Raw genomic sequence first — 17,262 nt, 5'->3', positions numbered from 1 at the left:
CCCCTTTGCCTTGATCAAGTTTCTGTCATTCAAGTTGGTTGCCTAAAAGAGGCCTCTATACTAACTATTCTCTTTTTCCATTGGTAAACAAAAACACATCTCATTACCTTGCATACAAAGTTATATACCTCTTTGCCACTATTGCTCTTAGGAGAATTTCATATGTTTTAATTATATCTTTTAACCAAAGTTACTCTGATTTCATAGAGAAAACTGAGATCCTTGAAAACCGTTACACGCTAATATTTAAGTAAACTAGCAAAACTTATAAATTCACATAACAACTTTCTACAACCATGTAGTTGTAGTCTTATAGTCGAACTTCTCCAAGCAGCAAAAATGAATGTGTCCATTAACAAACCCAAAGATAAAACCTCCAAAAGTATATAAACTTAAATTTTTGCTTAGTAATCAGTAGTTCAGTATTCTTAGAAATGATCTAGGTGCTTAAGTGTCTAATAAATACCCATTAACATCATCTAAGGTTTTAAGTTAATCTAAGATCTTAGAAATTAATTTTCAAGGTGACATACTATAAAACTTAGTTACCAATTAGTTAAAATGACCAGAATAAAGAATCATTTTGGATAAAAAGAAATTTATATTTTTTAGGATTATAAACATTAAACAGAAGTAATGCTAGCTTATTTGATCAGTAAATTTATATATGTTTAGAAAGAATATTTTTAAGTTTTTATTTATTCATTTAAATATATACCCAGTGTGGGGCTCGAACTCACAACCCTGAGATCGAAAGTTGAATGCTCTTCTGACTAAGCCAGCCAGGTGCCCCAAGATTCACCTATGTTATTTGATCTTGAATTCTTAAAAGTTCCGTAGGTCTATAAGAATGCTTACCTGCCCCCCAGAGAGAGAGAGTTCCTCAGCAGAGGTGAGGATGGGGGTGGGCAAAAGGAGAGGGAGAGAATCTCAAGCAGACTCCCTGTTGAGCCTAGAGCCCACTGGGCCTCAATCTCACGACCCTGAGATCATGACCTAAGCCAAAATCAAGAGTCAGATGCCTAACTGACTGAGCCACCCAGGCACCCCAAGAATATCTTTTTAAAATCTAGCACATTAAGAATATTTAGAAGTTGAGTTTCCTTGTTTTCTAAGAATTTTGGGTATTCTTATATAAGCACTTATTTTTTCTATAAGCCAATCAAAACAGAGTTTTACGATCTAATTCATTAATAACATACCGTGGTAGAAAAACATTACCCATACATATATAATGAGAAGTAAAGACCCTTCTGAATTAACAGACATGTAGACAAACCAGTAGTCACAGTTTATAATTTCAGTTCTAAAATTTCAGGCTTGGGTTAACAGTTAACAGTGAATTAAGAAATTCACTGGTCCATACTAAAGAGCTATTCTCTTCACAGTGAGTACAAATTATTCATTTGTTTGAGCTCAAGTAGACCACAAAGACCAATAGACCAGATTTTCGGTCTCTTTTCATCCTATTTAGAGAATAGATTTCTAAAACCAATTCCCAAACTTAGTACAAAGTTAAAATTAGAAAAACAGGGAGTCAGCAAAATTCTCTTGTGTTTGCCTCTTGGGGCCAAGAAAAGACATACCTGAGCTTAAAATAAGATGCACCACTTCTGGTGAAGAAGTTTGCCAGGCTTTGGTGAATCTATTAGGTGTCTCAGTGGGACTTCCAAAATTGTGAAAAGAATATTTCCTGAAAAAGATAAAATCATGACTCTAATATAGATATAGATGAACACATTTTTAAGAATTTATTTTACTCATGAAATGAGGGAACCAGGCAAATGTTATAAGCAGTTCAAAGGAAAAGTCAGTACGGCACAAATTTATATAGAGTAAAGGAACATTGAGATGAATTACAAATGGAGACAAAAGTGGTTTTTCCAGAGGGGGCAGGGAAGTAATCAGGCAGGACAGAATTTATATATCTCTTACAGTTGGTTCTTGTTACTCAAGGGTAGTTATGATCTCTAAAGTCACCAAAAACATGAAATTAACGAGTACTGAAATATTGCTCCTAAGAAAAATACAAAGTTAGATTCTTTTGAGACTATGATCACAAAATTTCGTCAACCAATCAATACATATGTAATCTTTTTAAAATATGATTCTGTTCAAATGTTTAAAAACACCTTATTTAATGTGTATTGTTGATTCATGAACATTGAACTCATAGCTAGCAGCACCGTAACTTAGGCTGGAATTAATCTTATCTAACATATATATTGGTACATCATGCCTTCCTGCCTTTAAGAAACACTAGGAAGTGCTGGAGCACTACACTTGTGGGGCTATTGTAAACAGCAAAATCATCCACAAGAAGAACAAAAATGCCAAAAATGCCGCTGTAAATAGACCATGAAAAGGACATTTGTTTACAGTATGAGATCTTAAACAAGAAGGCACAGAGCATTATTACCTTGCTTGACCCTATCTGGGAACATGTATGTTGAGTGACTCAAATTTTCATTGCTCTGTGCATGTCACTAATGACCACGGAAGCATTGTGAATATTGATTTGGGGGTACAAGTAAATTTTAGTGAACAGGCAAATTCACAAATACAGAATCCACAAGTTATGAGGACTGTTTGTACCTACATCTTACAGGGTTTCAAAATAACTCAAAGACCATGATCAGGGCTAAGATCTGGTGTGCTGTAGACACTGCATAATTTTCTTTTGAAGCCCCAGTTTTTTTTCTTTGTCATTCTTTCTTCTCAGTGCCCAGTCCAAGGTACTGGCTGTCTTTGTGGCCAGGGAAATGTTCAGCTTGACTCCTGAACTGCTGAGACTCCTGAGAGACAGAGATAGACAGACATGTTGGGGTGGGGAAGAGATATTTAGATTCCCTATTGGAGGTCTGAAATAATTTTTCTCGTAGAGATAATGTTATACATGGTAACTTAGTGAGGTTCCTAGTGTATTATGGGTTAAATGGGATTTGGAAATCCCATGCACAGACCACACCCAAACCAATTACATCAAAATCTCTGAGAGTGATTTTTGGACATTTACCACTGTTGTATAGTCTCTTTCTCTAGAAAAAAATGTGTTCTCAATTTCTAATGACTGATTTTCACATGTACTTTTGGAACACAAACCATTTTATTTTGTGGCAAATTCTGAATAATGTGATTCCAATTACTGCTTTGGAAATAAAAATAATACTGTATAGCAACTATATTATTTGAAAAGATAAAATTTAAGGGGGCCATTGACTATCACATCAAAGGTGGGATTTTTTTTGAGGTGTTGCAGCTGTGGCAGGTGTAGGGTGTTACTAATCTAATAAATATTTCAGGTGCCTCACATTTTCACTGTATTTGCTTGTTTAAATAATTTTATATAATTTTTGTGGAAAGAGTTGCTTTGCCAGTGTATCCTAACCCATTATTTCTCCATAATATTTTCTAAAAGAAGATCTAAGATACTTTCAAATTAATCTGAACCCCCTCCCCTGCCAAATATTAGGTACTTGGGAATTCCCGAGTAAAGGGACTTCTAAAATGAAATTCCTCAAAGACCGTCACAGCCTCCCAGCCCCCTTTAAATTATATTTTAAAAGTTTATGCTTTGCTTTTACCCAGGCATAATATGGGTGCATAGACTGGTGAAAACCCTTGAAACCTCCCAAGTATCCACATACCTTGCTTTGGCTTCCCAAAGTCTTTTCTATTCTGATCCTATGCCTCTGTTTGTTAGCAGTGACTGCCAGTTATGTCAGTTTGTGCCAAATTATGCAGTGCTTCTTGCTTTGTACACAGATGGACAGTAGGAAAAACCATTAAACTGTTCACTTCTGAACTAATGTCAGGGTTTGAGATTAGATTATTACAGGAGAAAGACATTTTATAGGACTTGAACCAAGGTTACTAGAGGTCACATTTCACAAGCAGTAAAAGCACTGATGAACATTTCTCTATATTTTTGCATTACTGAACCATAAATAAAGTAGTTCTGTAAATAAAAGTGAGTGGAATTAATTTTTCTGTCCCATACATAGAATTCACAAGTTAATTGTCATGATCAGGTTTTGTTCAGAGGCCTTTTGTGGATGCTTTTTGCTCTTTGATTTTTGAGTTTTGGGCTTTTTTGGGCGCCTTTGAAAGATCACACCAAACATTCATATCATAGGAAGTAGAATATCTCAGCCACAGTCTAGAGATCAACAAAACAAACGGGCATCTTTCCAAAAAAGAAATTGAGCGTGATATGTTATAGGTCACATTTCAAGTTTACTACAGTATTTGCCAGAGGTACTTCTCTGATACTAGGGCTTAAAGATCAAAATATCTTTGTGAAAGCATTCCAGTGTGTGAAACAGCAAAGGGAGTCAGCTTCTCATCATTTAGGTGCTGGTGGTTGGATTTGTGGTTAATCCGTGCCATATGGCTGCTCTCCTCAGTGGGAAGCGAGGGCAGCCCTAGGAGCTTTCCCCATCCCTGGGGCAGCTGCTTTGGACTCAGTTGTTTTGATCTTCTTCTGTTGCACAGCTGAGAAGAGTAAAGGCTGGTTTTCAGTGTCCTAATAGAACGACATATTGGGACCACTGTCATAGACTACACCTTGATTTTGTATAAGAGTCTTCAGAGAATGCAGGTGTTTTCACTTCCGTGATCTCATTCAGAAACTTAAGTTTTTTAAAAAAAAACTTAGTGTTGAAAAAATTCTTACAGAAACTCAACATTTCACAAAATTCCATTCTTAAATTTTTATGTTCTATTTCTTGCAAGTTATATTAGGTTCTTTCTTTTTAAGAACAACTTTCACATAGGAAGTAGAAAAGATAAGCACAATTCACAGAACTTATCCATTAAGTACAGTTGTTTAAGTGTTATTATTCTTATGGTTATTTTGTCTTTTTAGCTAAAGCTCACTACTTGCTCCAGTAGCCTTTGTATTGCCACAATATTACAAAAAATAACTTGGGAAAGATTGTGGTATGAAGTATAGTGCAACCAATAAAATCGTTTATCCACGCATTGTAAGGTAAACACTTTGGAGAAGGATGCTTAGAAATGTGGTCAGATTCTTAACAGAGTTTCCCCCAAAAAAGCAAATTTTCATCCTAGCATCAGTCCTACATAGTAGAAAAGTTTTCTCAGTGATGGATAGAAAATCCAAAGGAGATTTATGTAGACTCTGAGGTGAGTTTCAGTCTCTTGTGAGTTCTCATTAGACTTCCTCATACCCCTCTTTTCCTTTTACTTAATCAGAGAAGCGTGTTAGTTGCTTGTGCAGCTTTGGCAACAAAGTTGTTTCCCACAGAAAAATGTGAGGAAAAGAGATTTTTTCCCCCATACATCCTAATAATCCTGGGTGGCTGTGGTAGAGCAATAATATAGAGATGGGTACTGTTAGCAAATGCTAGTTTCTTCCATGTGTGTTTTTGTTTTCCCAAGGTCCTTTGCCCATCCACATTCCTGTCCCTAGAATGATACTTCTATTTATTGTTATCACCATCAACAGCAACTATAATCTGGCTCACGATTCCCAAGAGCCAGGTCACTCCTTTGTTACCAGGAGAAAACCCAAACCAGTTGTTCTTTTATGTGTACAAAATCCCAGTCTTCTCACATTGCAGTGACCCTGACAGCATTTTGAGACTCCATGAACAAAACAGGTAATAGAGCTATGTCTGCATTCTGACACAGTAAAAAAATTTTTTTCTCCCTGGTGATTGAAAAACAGATTAACCATGTAAATGAGAGAGTGATTATCAGGTATGTGTTTGTGTATAATACCAATTCCTAAATATGACCAAGTACTTTCTCATTTCTTCTTCAGTTCCTCTTTTATTGGACTGGAGAGTGTGTGTTTAGAAGTAGGGATGGAAAGGGAGCATAGGTTTTCTCACCCATCACTTGGCAAGAAGAGATCATGGAGGCCTTGGATAACTTACCAACAATCATTATAACCAGCCGTAGAATCTACACTAGAAACCTTTTCCTTTCTCCACAACTGGGGTGGGGGTGGCTGGACATATGGCAGACATAGTCTTACTTTCCAGGCATTCTTGAAACAGTCTTTTCAACACATTTATAAAAATAAAGGAGGGGAAGTTACAAAATCACAAAGATTGAAAGGAAATGGGTGAAATAAATAAAAATTGCAATTATAAGATGCTTTTAAAGAAATGCAGTTTATGAGGTAGCTAGGTACATAGCTTTAAAGTCAACCTCGGTTAAAACCCTGACTTTGCCACTTAGCCATGTAGCTTTATGCTGCATATTTACCTTCTCTGTGCTTTATTTTTCCTAAATAATTAAATATAAAATTGGGGTATATATATATATAATGGCTACTTCATAAGCCAAGCAACCTATGATCTCAGTTTTAAAATTCTATACAAATACATTTAAAGCACTTAGCAGAGGACTTAGAACATGCCTCAAGCTCTTTTCCCAGGCATCCACACGGCTAACTGATCTCCTTCAGGTCTTCAGTCGAATGTGACCTTCTCAAGGAGGGAGGGCTTCCTTGTGTATCCTCTTTAAAATGTTTTTTCTTTAGTGCTCATTAGCATAAAATATGTATTTTTAATCATAGGTATTACTGTATTGGCACCTAATATACCATGCATTTACTTACCAATTTCTCTTCTGCTAACTTGAAGTTCGGGAATTTATTCACTGCTTTACCTCTGGTGTCTCAGCAGTCGTGACACAGAGTATGCAGTCAGTAATATTTATTAAAGGAATAGCAAATGCTCAGTAAATATTGCTATACCTGCTTTGTTATTTTTTTAATAATTAACAGCATCATTTGCTGGTTAACGTAGGAAATGCTTGAGAAGTTTATAATGTTAAAGTTATCATGTTCAGTTCACAGTATTAATTTGCTTACCAAAATCCCTTTCTGTAATTAATTCAAAATTAATGGGTTTCAGTGTGATGGAAATTTTATTTACATTAATGCTTCACTTCATATAGAAGATGTGTTACTAGAAAGTTGCAAATCAAATTTGAGACAGAAAGAATAGCTTATCAAGTGCTTGCTGTAAACCACAAGAGACACAACATTAGTTAAGGCAGAGGCTCCAGAATCAGATTCTTTGTTTAAATCTTGATTCTGTCCCTTCCTAGCCGAGTTAGTTTGTGTGAGTTACCTAACCGCTTGCTGCCTTAGTTTCCTCAGTTACATAAAGGAAATATTAATTCATATAAAGGTTTTAGAAAAGTACCTTTTTCCTAGAACTCAGTAAATGATTGTTAAGTGCCACGTGTTTTCTCAGCAGTTCACACTAACAAGCTTGTTTAATCCTCATGACAACCTATGAAGTAGGTACTATTCTTAGGCCCATTAGTAAAGTTTTTGAAATGCAAATAGCCGCTTGTTAATGTACTTATTTTATGAGTTCAGGTCCTCTTAAAGTCAGACATAGGTTTCTGATTTTTTTTCTATTTTAATGGATTAGAAAGTAGTCAAAACTGTACTCCATGAAAGGAAGTAAGGTTATGTTTAAGCAAGTAAATTGAATCAATATTTTCTCTGCTGGATTCTGATGTTTCGTTTGTATTTTTAAACCATTTGTTTCATTTGCTTTCCTGCTTCTCAATTTCCTCATAGCACTTGGACTTTCTTTGAAGATGGAGTTCTAGCAATGGAATTATTAATTATTTCCTCTTCTGGACACTAAAATAAGCAGTAGTAGCAGTATACTTTGATGACTTGATTTTTACAGGCTTCACTTTGTGGCAAAATTGCATTCTAAGGGGCTATTGAAATATAAGCTTTTGTGGCAGCAAATACTATACCCACCAAGAGGCACTAGAACTCATAACAACTCACAAGATCAAGAAGTTTACTTAATGAGACATGTAATAGTTTGGACATTTTATACATGACTGCATGATTCAACAGCCATGGATCAAACGTTTCAAGATGAGTTATTTGAAGAAAGTCCTCAGATAGAATGATAAATTACAGGGATGGAAAATGAATCTTATGAAGAAAAGTTACAGAGGTTGCTTGGACTAGGGAATAGAACGATGACTTAATTATATTTTCAACGAGGAGGGTGTTAAAGGGTTGTTCTCTATACCTTAGAAGAACTGAGAAACTGGACTTAAAGCAGAAGACATGGACGTGAATAAATCCATTAAAATTATAAAACACTGAGAAGGGCTTTGGAGAGAAGATACAAAGACTTTCAGAAGCAGACAGTTTAGGCCAGTAGTTCTCAACTTTCTATGCATAAAAATCTCCTAGGATCAATAGTTAAAAGTACAGATTCCCAAGCCCCTACCACAAATTAGATCCAATGAGCCTTTGGTCAGGCTGAAGAATGTGCGTTGTTATCAAGTACTTCCATGGGATTCTAAGTAGATAGCCCTTGAAGCAAATGCTGAAAAAGTGTTTTAATTTAATCAGTAGCCTGTCAAAGCCCAGAGAGGTAAACCAAATTATCTTTCAGGCCTGCTCTGACTGTGTCATTTATATAGGTAACTGTACATGGATATGTACATATAACCATGTATGCTTTTCTGTATTGCTTTGAGTGAGATCTAAACTGTTGTGAAGGCGTGAGCTTTTAGAGAACAGTGAGGTTATATATTGCTCAGTGTTCCCACTGCAGTTATTAAAGACGACACATATTAAACCACATAGAGAAACAGAAAATTTTACATGAATATGTGAGCATCAGTAATTGAATAAGGAATATTGAGTAGGGAGAAGTCACATCATGGGTTACACTTTTGAGATATAGTAAATCATCTTCAGGCAATATTTTGGACCCCCTTGTCACACAGGATTATAAGGGGAAGTATTACTAAGTATTTATATTTCAGATGTGCCAACATGTATTCCTCATGATAAATGAACATTAAATTTATGAAAGCTTCTGCTTGCTGTGCTCTTGAGGTATCCTCCTTAATTTTGTTTCTGTGGGTTTGTTTTTGTTTTCTAGGGTGGAGCTATGACATTGAAGAGAGGAAGGTTCCAAAACCCAAGTCCAAGTCTTATGGTGCAAATTTTTCTTGGAACAAAAGAACAAGAGTATCCACAAAATAGGTTGGCACTGACTATATCTCTGTGCTTGACTGTGAATAAAGTCAGCTGTGCAGTATTTATAGTCCATGTATAATACATCTCAATCTCCTAATAAATTTGACCTTTAACCACAAATACATTTTGTGGTGCCTTTTTTTAAATGTTTTTTGATGTCTCAAAGTGAACATGTTTCAATTTCTTATTTATAGAGGAGATTTGAGGTGATCATACCTCTAGGAAATTTCAGCTTAAAATCTATTAAAAGGTGGGGCGCCTGGGTGGCACAGCTGTTAAGCGTCTACCTTCGGCTCAGGGCGTGATCCCGGCGATCTGGGATCAAGCCCCACATCAGGCTCTTCTGCTATGAGCCTGCTTCTTCCTCTCCCACTCCCCCTGCTTGTGTTCCCTCTCTCGCTGGCTGTCTCTATCTCTGTCGAATAAATAAATAAAATATTTTAAAAAAAATCTATTAAAAGGAATGCTTGACATCAGCTGCAACATTGAAGTTTTGCACTTCGTTCTTTATAGCCATTCTCAAGTTAATAGTGTTTATAAATTACCAGCCATCATTATTTATAATGCTATCTTAGAAATTCTCTTGTTTTATCTGAGGTTAGAGAAGTTCAAGATTACACTGCTATCTAATAAACCCAATCTCCTTAATAGTGAGGTTCTCTTCTAATTTTGGGGGGTTGGGGAGGAGAAGAAGAAGGAGAGAGAGACTCTTAAACAGGCTTCACACCCAGCCCAACATGGGGCTCGATCTCACAATCCTGAGATCATGACCTGAGCCAAAATCGAGAGTCAGGCGCTTAACTGAGCCACCCAGGAGCCTCTGAGGTTCTCTAATTAGAACTTTATATTCTCTGAGTTTGAGTCTGAATCTGAATGAATTGTGTTCCATACTAAATTCTGCCCAGAAATTGACATTTATGACTCTGAAGGTTCAGATGAAAATTTTATATTCTTATGAATTGAAAGACTCCAAGAAAATAATCAGTTCGTTATTAGAGATCTTTTTGTATTCACTGTTGTTTTTGTAAAATAGACATGGATATAGGTTCTTGTTACATCTTAATCTCTTAGGTCATCCAGTATGAGTTATCAAGCACATACTCCTGTCTGTCTCTTCAGTAATCATTCTGTACACTAATCTTCATCATAATTTTGTTAAGTAGGCACTGTTATTTCCCCCATTTTGCAAGCACATAAATCAAGGCTTAAAAGAACTAAATAACCTACTCAAAATCACACAGATCCTAAGTATCAAAGCTGGGACTTGAACCCATGTTTGTCTTCACATCCCATATACTTCAGTTATAGAAAAATAAGATTGATGGCAGATGATTTCTTTGGATTGCTAATAATTCTTTATGTTACAAGAGTTACATACTAATTATTTACTTTCTCACAATGACATTTCATAAAAACATTAATAGCACATTGACTTAGCCCAACAAAGAAAACACATCAAAGTGTAAATTTGTGTAATATTGTTTTGAAGAGCAGTCTCTTTTCAAAAACTGTGTATTCCATTTAGTTCTAAAAATCCTCATCCTGACAAATAGCCCATAGATATACACAGAGGTGAATGTACAAATATATTACAGAATGGTTTCTAATAGCTAATAAGTTGGAACAGTCTAAATGTTCATTAGAAGAGGAATGGAGTTAAATGGAGTATTACAGAGCTATTATAAAGAACAAGAAATATCTACGAGCAGTTTGGAATGATGTTCAAGATATACTGCTAAGTAGAAAAATAGAGAAATAGTAGATAACATCTGGGGGTGAGGTGTGGCAGCAGGTGCTCACACACACCTGCAGCTGGAATATTTCAGGCAAGATACGTAAGAAACTAGTAACGTGATTTTACCACCGATTGGGAGGAGGAGAGTCTTGGGTCTTTCAACTTTCTAAAATTTTTTATTTTTAGAGATTTTATTTATTTGAAACAGAAAGAGAGCACAGTCGGGGGAGTGGCAGGGAGAGGGAGAAGCAGGCTCCCTAACTGATGCAGGGCTCGATACCAGGACGCTGGGATCATGACCTGAGCTGAAGGCAGACGCTCAACTATCTAAGCCACCCAGGCGCCCCCCTTCAACTTTTTCTTTTCTTTTTTTAAAGATTTTATTTATTTGAGAGAACACGCATGGGGATGGGGGTCGGGGGTTGGGGGAAAGGATAGAGGGAGAAGAAGCAGGACTCCCCACTGAGCAGGACCCTGGGATCAGGACCTGAGTGGAAAGCAGACACTTAATCAACTAAGCCACCCAGGCACCCTGGGTGTTTCAACTTTTAATACGGTGTTTGAATATATTACTATAAGGATATATTATTTGTATAATCAAATATACATAACTATAAATATTTATACACTACAATTCATACCTTCCATCTTAAGCTTGAAAATTATACATATTTTTTAACTGCTACTTAACTTTAATTAGAATTTTATTTCAAGTAAACTCTGCAAAATGTTAAAATATAGCTATTAAGAAATTCCACAGATACTTCAATAGCACAGTAAAAGAAACCTGTTTGTATCCCATACAGTAAGGCAATACAAGCAGGTTTTCTTCTAAAAGAGATTTAGCATTCCACTTTCTTTTTTTTTTTTTTTTTTTTTAAGATTTTATTTATTTATTCGACAGAGATAGAGACAGCGAGCGAGAGAGGGAACACAGGCAGGGGGAGTGGGAGAGGAAGAAGCAGGCTCATAGCGGAGGAGCCTGATGTGGGGCTCGATCCCATAACGCCGGGATCACGCCCTGAGCCGAAGGCAGACGCTTAACCGCTGTGCCACCCAGGTGCCCCTAGCATTCCACTTTCACTTTGGTTTTTAATATAACATAGCACTCTTTATTTCTGTTACTCGGTAGAACTAACTTCCTAGGCAACCTCGTGCATTGGCTGAAAAATTCAGTATTGTTCTTTTGTTTTGTAATATCTGGTCCTTATTTGCATAATAAATCAATGCACCTCTCTTTCTGGGTTGTTTCCATCTTTCTCATTTCTCTATAGGTGCTGCTGATGCAGTGACTTTTATGTTCATATTTAGTATAATTTATAATTTATTTCTAGCACCAAAGGGCCCCCATTTGTTGTTTTCTAGGTTTTTTCCTTTTGGGGTAAGTATGACAAATCTGAAAAGAATTACCTGGACATCTCTCATTTTTATAGTCTATGTCTTATGCTAAGGGATTTTGTATGTAAATTTACAAAAAACAGTCTACCAATAGTCCTAAAGTGTACTATCAACACAAATTTGTCTTACTTTTTCCCACTATGTTAATCTAAAAATTTTGGTGCTATCATTCTGATTGTGGATATCAAGGTATTGTCTTTATTGACTGAATCTGAACCTCTCAGTTACCTAGTTTTGGTTGTAAACCATAGTGACAAAAGGTGATCTGTTCATTAATGTAACTTTTTACTTGATGACTACTATGTGTTATATACTACGTTATATACTACGTTACACCCTGGGGTCACAGTGGAACAAGACTGACAAGGTCCCTGCTGTCATGTTACTTGTAGACCTAAAGTAGGAGCTTATATTCTGCCAGCAATTGCTAGTCATTTTGTATGAGTAAAGACTGATTTAGGCTACTTGGGCTTGAATTCTAGTTCAACCACTTAACTAACTCAGTGGTCCTTATAAAGTTAATTAAATTTCTCTAAATCTCCATTTCCTCATCTCCAAAATGGAGGTACCTACCTAACGGGATAAGTGAGCATCAAATGATATAATCGGAGTAACTGCTTGCTGAGCACTTACTGTGTCATGTACAGGAAACTGCAACCCCTTGTGTAGGAATTCTGTCTCTTGTAGGAAGACATCTTTGAGGACTCCAGTCCTATAAGACTGGTCTTAAAAGAACTCAATGACAGAACAATTTGGTGCTTAGCAAATACTGCTTTGTATTTTAAACTATGTTTTAGAATTCTTTCTTTAAAATATTTGTACTCTGGGGACGCCTAGGTGGCTCAGTTGGTTGAGTTTCTGACTCTTGGTTTTGGTGCAGGTCATGATCTCAGGGTGGTGACATCCAGCCCTGAGTGAGGCTCCATGCCCAGCGTAGAGTCTGCTTGAGATTCTTTCTCCTCCTCTGCTTCTCCCCCAGCTCTCTCTCTCTCTCAAATAAATAAAATCTAATAAAATATTTGTACTCTGATTACAGAAGTGTTGCAGAAATACCTGATCTACATAGAAGTCATAAAGATGAATATAATCACAAATTCCTCCCATTCCAAGAAACCATTATTATATAATTGGTGTCTATGTTTCCAGTTTTTTTCTATTCTCTACATATACGTATATTGCTTTTATAAAACAAATTGTAATAATATTGTATTGTACATACATTTTTTAAAACAAAATTGAATTGGTGTCAGTTTTTAACTGAGTATATGTTTTCCCATGACATTTTTCTATAACATGATATTAAATGGTCAACTGAACTTTTCAACATGATTTTTCTAATTTGTTGCTTTTATATTTTTACAAATAGAACTTATCTCTCCAGCCATACTGTAAATGAGAAGAGTAAGAATTGTAGTTTCTTTCTCAGTGTCTTCCACAAAGGCTCATTCATGAGAAAACTCAATAAACAATGCTTAGTTTGATTATTTAGAGGATTCTGAATATAAACCAAAGCTGATTATGTCCCACTCTCTTTTAGTTTTCAGTTGATAGGCCTTTGAAATTGTTAGTGGATATTTACTGGAACTCTAGTCAATAGCTACTTGAGTCGATGATGTTTATACTCAGCTAAAAATTGCACCAGGCACTAAAGAGTTATTACTTTTAAAGATTTTAGGTAATCTCTACTCCTAACGTGGGGCTCAAACCCACAACCCCGAGATTAAGAGTCGTATGCTCCACCAACAAAGCTAGGCAAGTGTTTCTAAAGAGTTGTTTTTAAATGTTATTTTTCTTTAAGTTTTAGGAGTCAGGTTTTTTTTAAACAGTTTTATGTTTTATCCTAAATAATCTGCCATAAATTCTCAAAAACTGGGAAAAAATTAATTGTACATTACAGTGGATTTCTTTGAAAGATAAATATGAAATCTTCATGGATAATGAAAATTAAATCCCAAAATAGAAAAAAAAATAGATTCTAAATTGTGATGTAATTGATCACCCATAAATATAGAAATAATTACATCTGTGCTTTGGATCTTGGTTGGGCTACGTTTAGGCTGAGGAAACTGAATGCTGGAATTTGTGGCAACTCTGGGAACCTGATGAAAAGCTTCACTGTCTCCAGTTACCAATTTAACAAAAAGAAGTCCAGGAGATTTCATTATGGTAGGAAGAACATCATGCTGATTTTGCTGATTTTGATAATAAAGTTTGCTAACAAAGGTATGTGATTATAACTTATTATAATGTATTATAACTTAATAGGTTTTCTCCTTATCTAAAGGTCACTGGTAATATTTTTAAAGTCCTTTCTTTTCTCTGGAATTTTCCCTAAATTTTTATTATAAAATAAAGGTTGAAAATAAACATTCATATACCCTTCACTTAAATTTTCTGGTTAACATTTTGTCACATGTGTTTTCCTTCCTTTCCTGCACATAACTTTTATTCAAAAGTAAGGTTCATAGATCATGATGTCAATTCTAAATACTTTGGGGTGTGTCTCTCTTGAAAAAAGACATCGTTCTTCTATATACCACAATAACATTGTCACAGTAAAAAAAAAACTGATCACTGGTACAGTTTTAACAATATTCAGATTTGTGAGGTTGCTCCGATATTGTTCTTTGCACTGCTTTTCTTAAAATCCAGGACCCAGTCAATAATCCTGAATTTAGTCTCCTTTAATCTTGAACAGTTCACCTGCTGTTTTGACACTGGGCAATTTTGAAGAATCCAGGCTAGTCATTTCATACAATGTTTCACAATTTGGATTTCTCTCATTTTTTCCTCATGATGAGACTCAGGTTAAACATTCTGGTAACAATCCAAAGAACGCTAAAACAATTTGGTGAAACTTTGTGGGAAAACAGAATTGTTGCAATTTCAAATATCAACCCATAAATTACATACTAACCAAAAGAGATAAAAGTACTTTTATGATGGAAAAGTCTGATATATACCACTTGAACCAAGTGATCAATAACCAATCACTAACCAGTAATTAGTGATTTTATAGTCTCAATCACTTCTGGAGGCACATAAGATCACTGTCCAACATGCATACATACACACACACACACACACACACACACACACACACACACACACACACAGAGACCATCATCATGATAACTTCCTACTTCATCTGTAGCTCAGAGTTCTTCCTCTGAACTTTGCACCCCACTTCATGTTTTATCACCCTTCTCTCACAATGAGAATTCTCGTACCTAACATCAATGCATTATTCATTTACTCTGTCCTAGGATACACACAAAATTGCTTTAAAATTGCTAATACCGTAAGTAACAAACTACATGGTAAAGTTCAAGTTTTCTTCACAATTCTCATCTTCAGAAAAAAATTACAAAGAAGATGGAGTACTGTGTTCCAAGTCACTTGAATTCATTCTTTACATTGTCAATTTTCATGTACAATTAGGTTCTTTTGTTCCTTTGTATTCATCCATGTTTCTTTCTTTTTTTTTTTTTTTAAGATTTTATTTATTTGAGAGAGAGAGCATGAGCAGGGGGAAGGAAGCAGAGGGAGAAGCAGACTCCCTGCTGAGCAGAAAGCCTGATGCAGGGCTCAATCGCAGGACCCTGAGATTATGACCTGAGCCAAAGGCAGATGCTTAAATGACTGAGCCACCCAGGTGCCCCTGTTGATTTATTTTTTAAACATGTAAGATTTCTTATTCAGAAGTCAAAATTGTAGGGGCGTCTGGGTGGCACAGTCAGTTAAGTGTCTGACTCTTGGTTTCTGCTTAGGTCCTGATCTCAGGGTTGTTAGATTTAGCCCTGCATCAGCTCCATGCTTAGTGCAGAGTCTCCTTGACTCGCTCCCTCTTTCTCTGCCCCACCCCCACCTCAAATAAATAAATAAATCTTTAAGGGGGGGGGCAAAATTGTATTTGTTGTGCTCTAAGGACTTCCATTCTCACCTCCACGCAGTTTAACCAATTTTATTTTCTGATTCATCCTTCCCATGTTTCATTTTGCAAAAGCAAGCAAATATATATGTATTCATATTTTTACTTTCTTACACAAAAGGAAGCATACTATACTCTTGTATTTTGCTGTTTTTTTCCTTATTATACCTTAGAAAGTGCTCCATTAATATCTGTACTTAAAATAAGTACATCTTAGTGTATGTAAATTCTACCTCAATAAAGTTGATTTAGACATGAAAGCAAACCTCAGTATGATGTCAAAGCAGCACTTTGTGAGGTTCATGATCTATGAGCATTTGATATAATCAACCATATATACAAGGTTTTTGATACTTGAGAAAATTGTCTTGTTAGAATCCAAATACAGAATAGTCTAAAAAGTCAGATTTTCCATTCCTGTAGTTACTTGCACCATAATGAGGATGGTCCATGTGGAACAAAGCAAAGTGAAGAAATGCTGAAAAATATTACTCAAAATTGACATCTGCAAAACTCCCAAAATCAGATACTCCTCTAGTTTCCATTATTGTGTAAAACAAAACAAAACAAAATTCTTAACATGCCTTATTTGATGAAGCATTCATTTCCTGGTGTGATTTGGTTTTCTGTTTATAAGTCTATCTTGGGAAGATGAATTCATTTCTAGTTATACTGAATGCAAGATGCCAATGAGCTACCCAGCTGAATATTTACAGCAGACCATTGGTAATATAGGTCTGGAGATTAGCAGATGCGCCAAGAGAATTGGCTGTATAGTAATCAAGCTAGACCAATGAGTAGACCGACAAGTACAGGATAATGAGGAAAAAAGGAGAAGTCAAGGATAATCCCTTAGAAAAAATATTTTTGGTAAAGAGGAAGAGGAGGCAAACAAGGGATAGAGGAGGCCAATGTAGGATTTTTCTTTTTTTTAATTAAAAGGGTGTCTAATAAAGCTAACAGACTACACACATTCTTATAGGTTGCTACATGCTTAGGATCGAGATTACTAGAATATCAGAACAGGAAATTGAAGAAAATTGGATGCAATTTCATAAAAAAAATTGTGGCTCTGCTAATAAGTTCAAGGCTATTTAGTCTTCGTATTAGTTTCTTATGGTTGCTCTAACAAATTGCCACAAACTTGGTGGCTTGAAAGGACACACATTTATCCTATAGTTTTAGAGG

The 17,262-nt window shown here is 35.8% G+C and overlaps 1 protein-coding gene across 3 annotated transcripts in view; it reads left to right on the top strand.

The window, feature by feature from the left end:
• NDUFS4 (NADH:ubiquinone oxidoreductase subunit S4) overlaps window positions 1-16,344 on the top strand; it is a 115,904-nt gene extending 99,560 nt beyond the window's left edge. Inside the window, exons 5-6 of one of the 3 annotated variants that reach the window (XM_045815365.2) lie at window positions 8,913-9,016; window positions 14,200-16,344. In XM_045815365.2, coding sequence (XP_045671321.1) covers window positions 8,913-9,016 — 104 coding nt within the window. In that variant the 3' untranslated portion in view covers window positions 14,200-16,344. Of the gene's footprint in view, window positions 1-8,912; window positions 9,017-11,649; window positions 11,982-13,179; window positions 13,632-14,199 lie in introns of those variants that run through there. The other 2 variants (XM_045815366.2, XM_087867900.1) reach the window with 2 other exon arrangements.
• Window positions 16,345-17,262: the final 918 nt, after the last annotated feature.

This window comes from Ursus americanus, chromosome 15 (genome assembly GCF_024610735.1).
Source record: "Ursus americanus isolate L20-20 chromosome 15, mUrsAme1.1.p, whole genome shotgun sequence".
Taxonomy (NCBI): domain Eukaryota; kingdom Metazoa; phylum Chordata; class Mammalia; order Carnivora; family Ursidae; genus Ursus; species Ursus americanus.
This window is presented reverse-complemented; position numbering and strand designations above follow the sequence as displayed.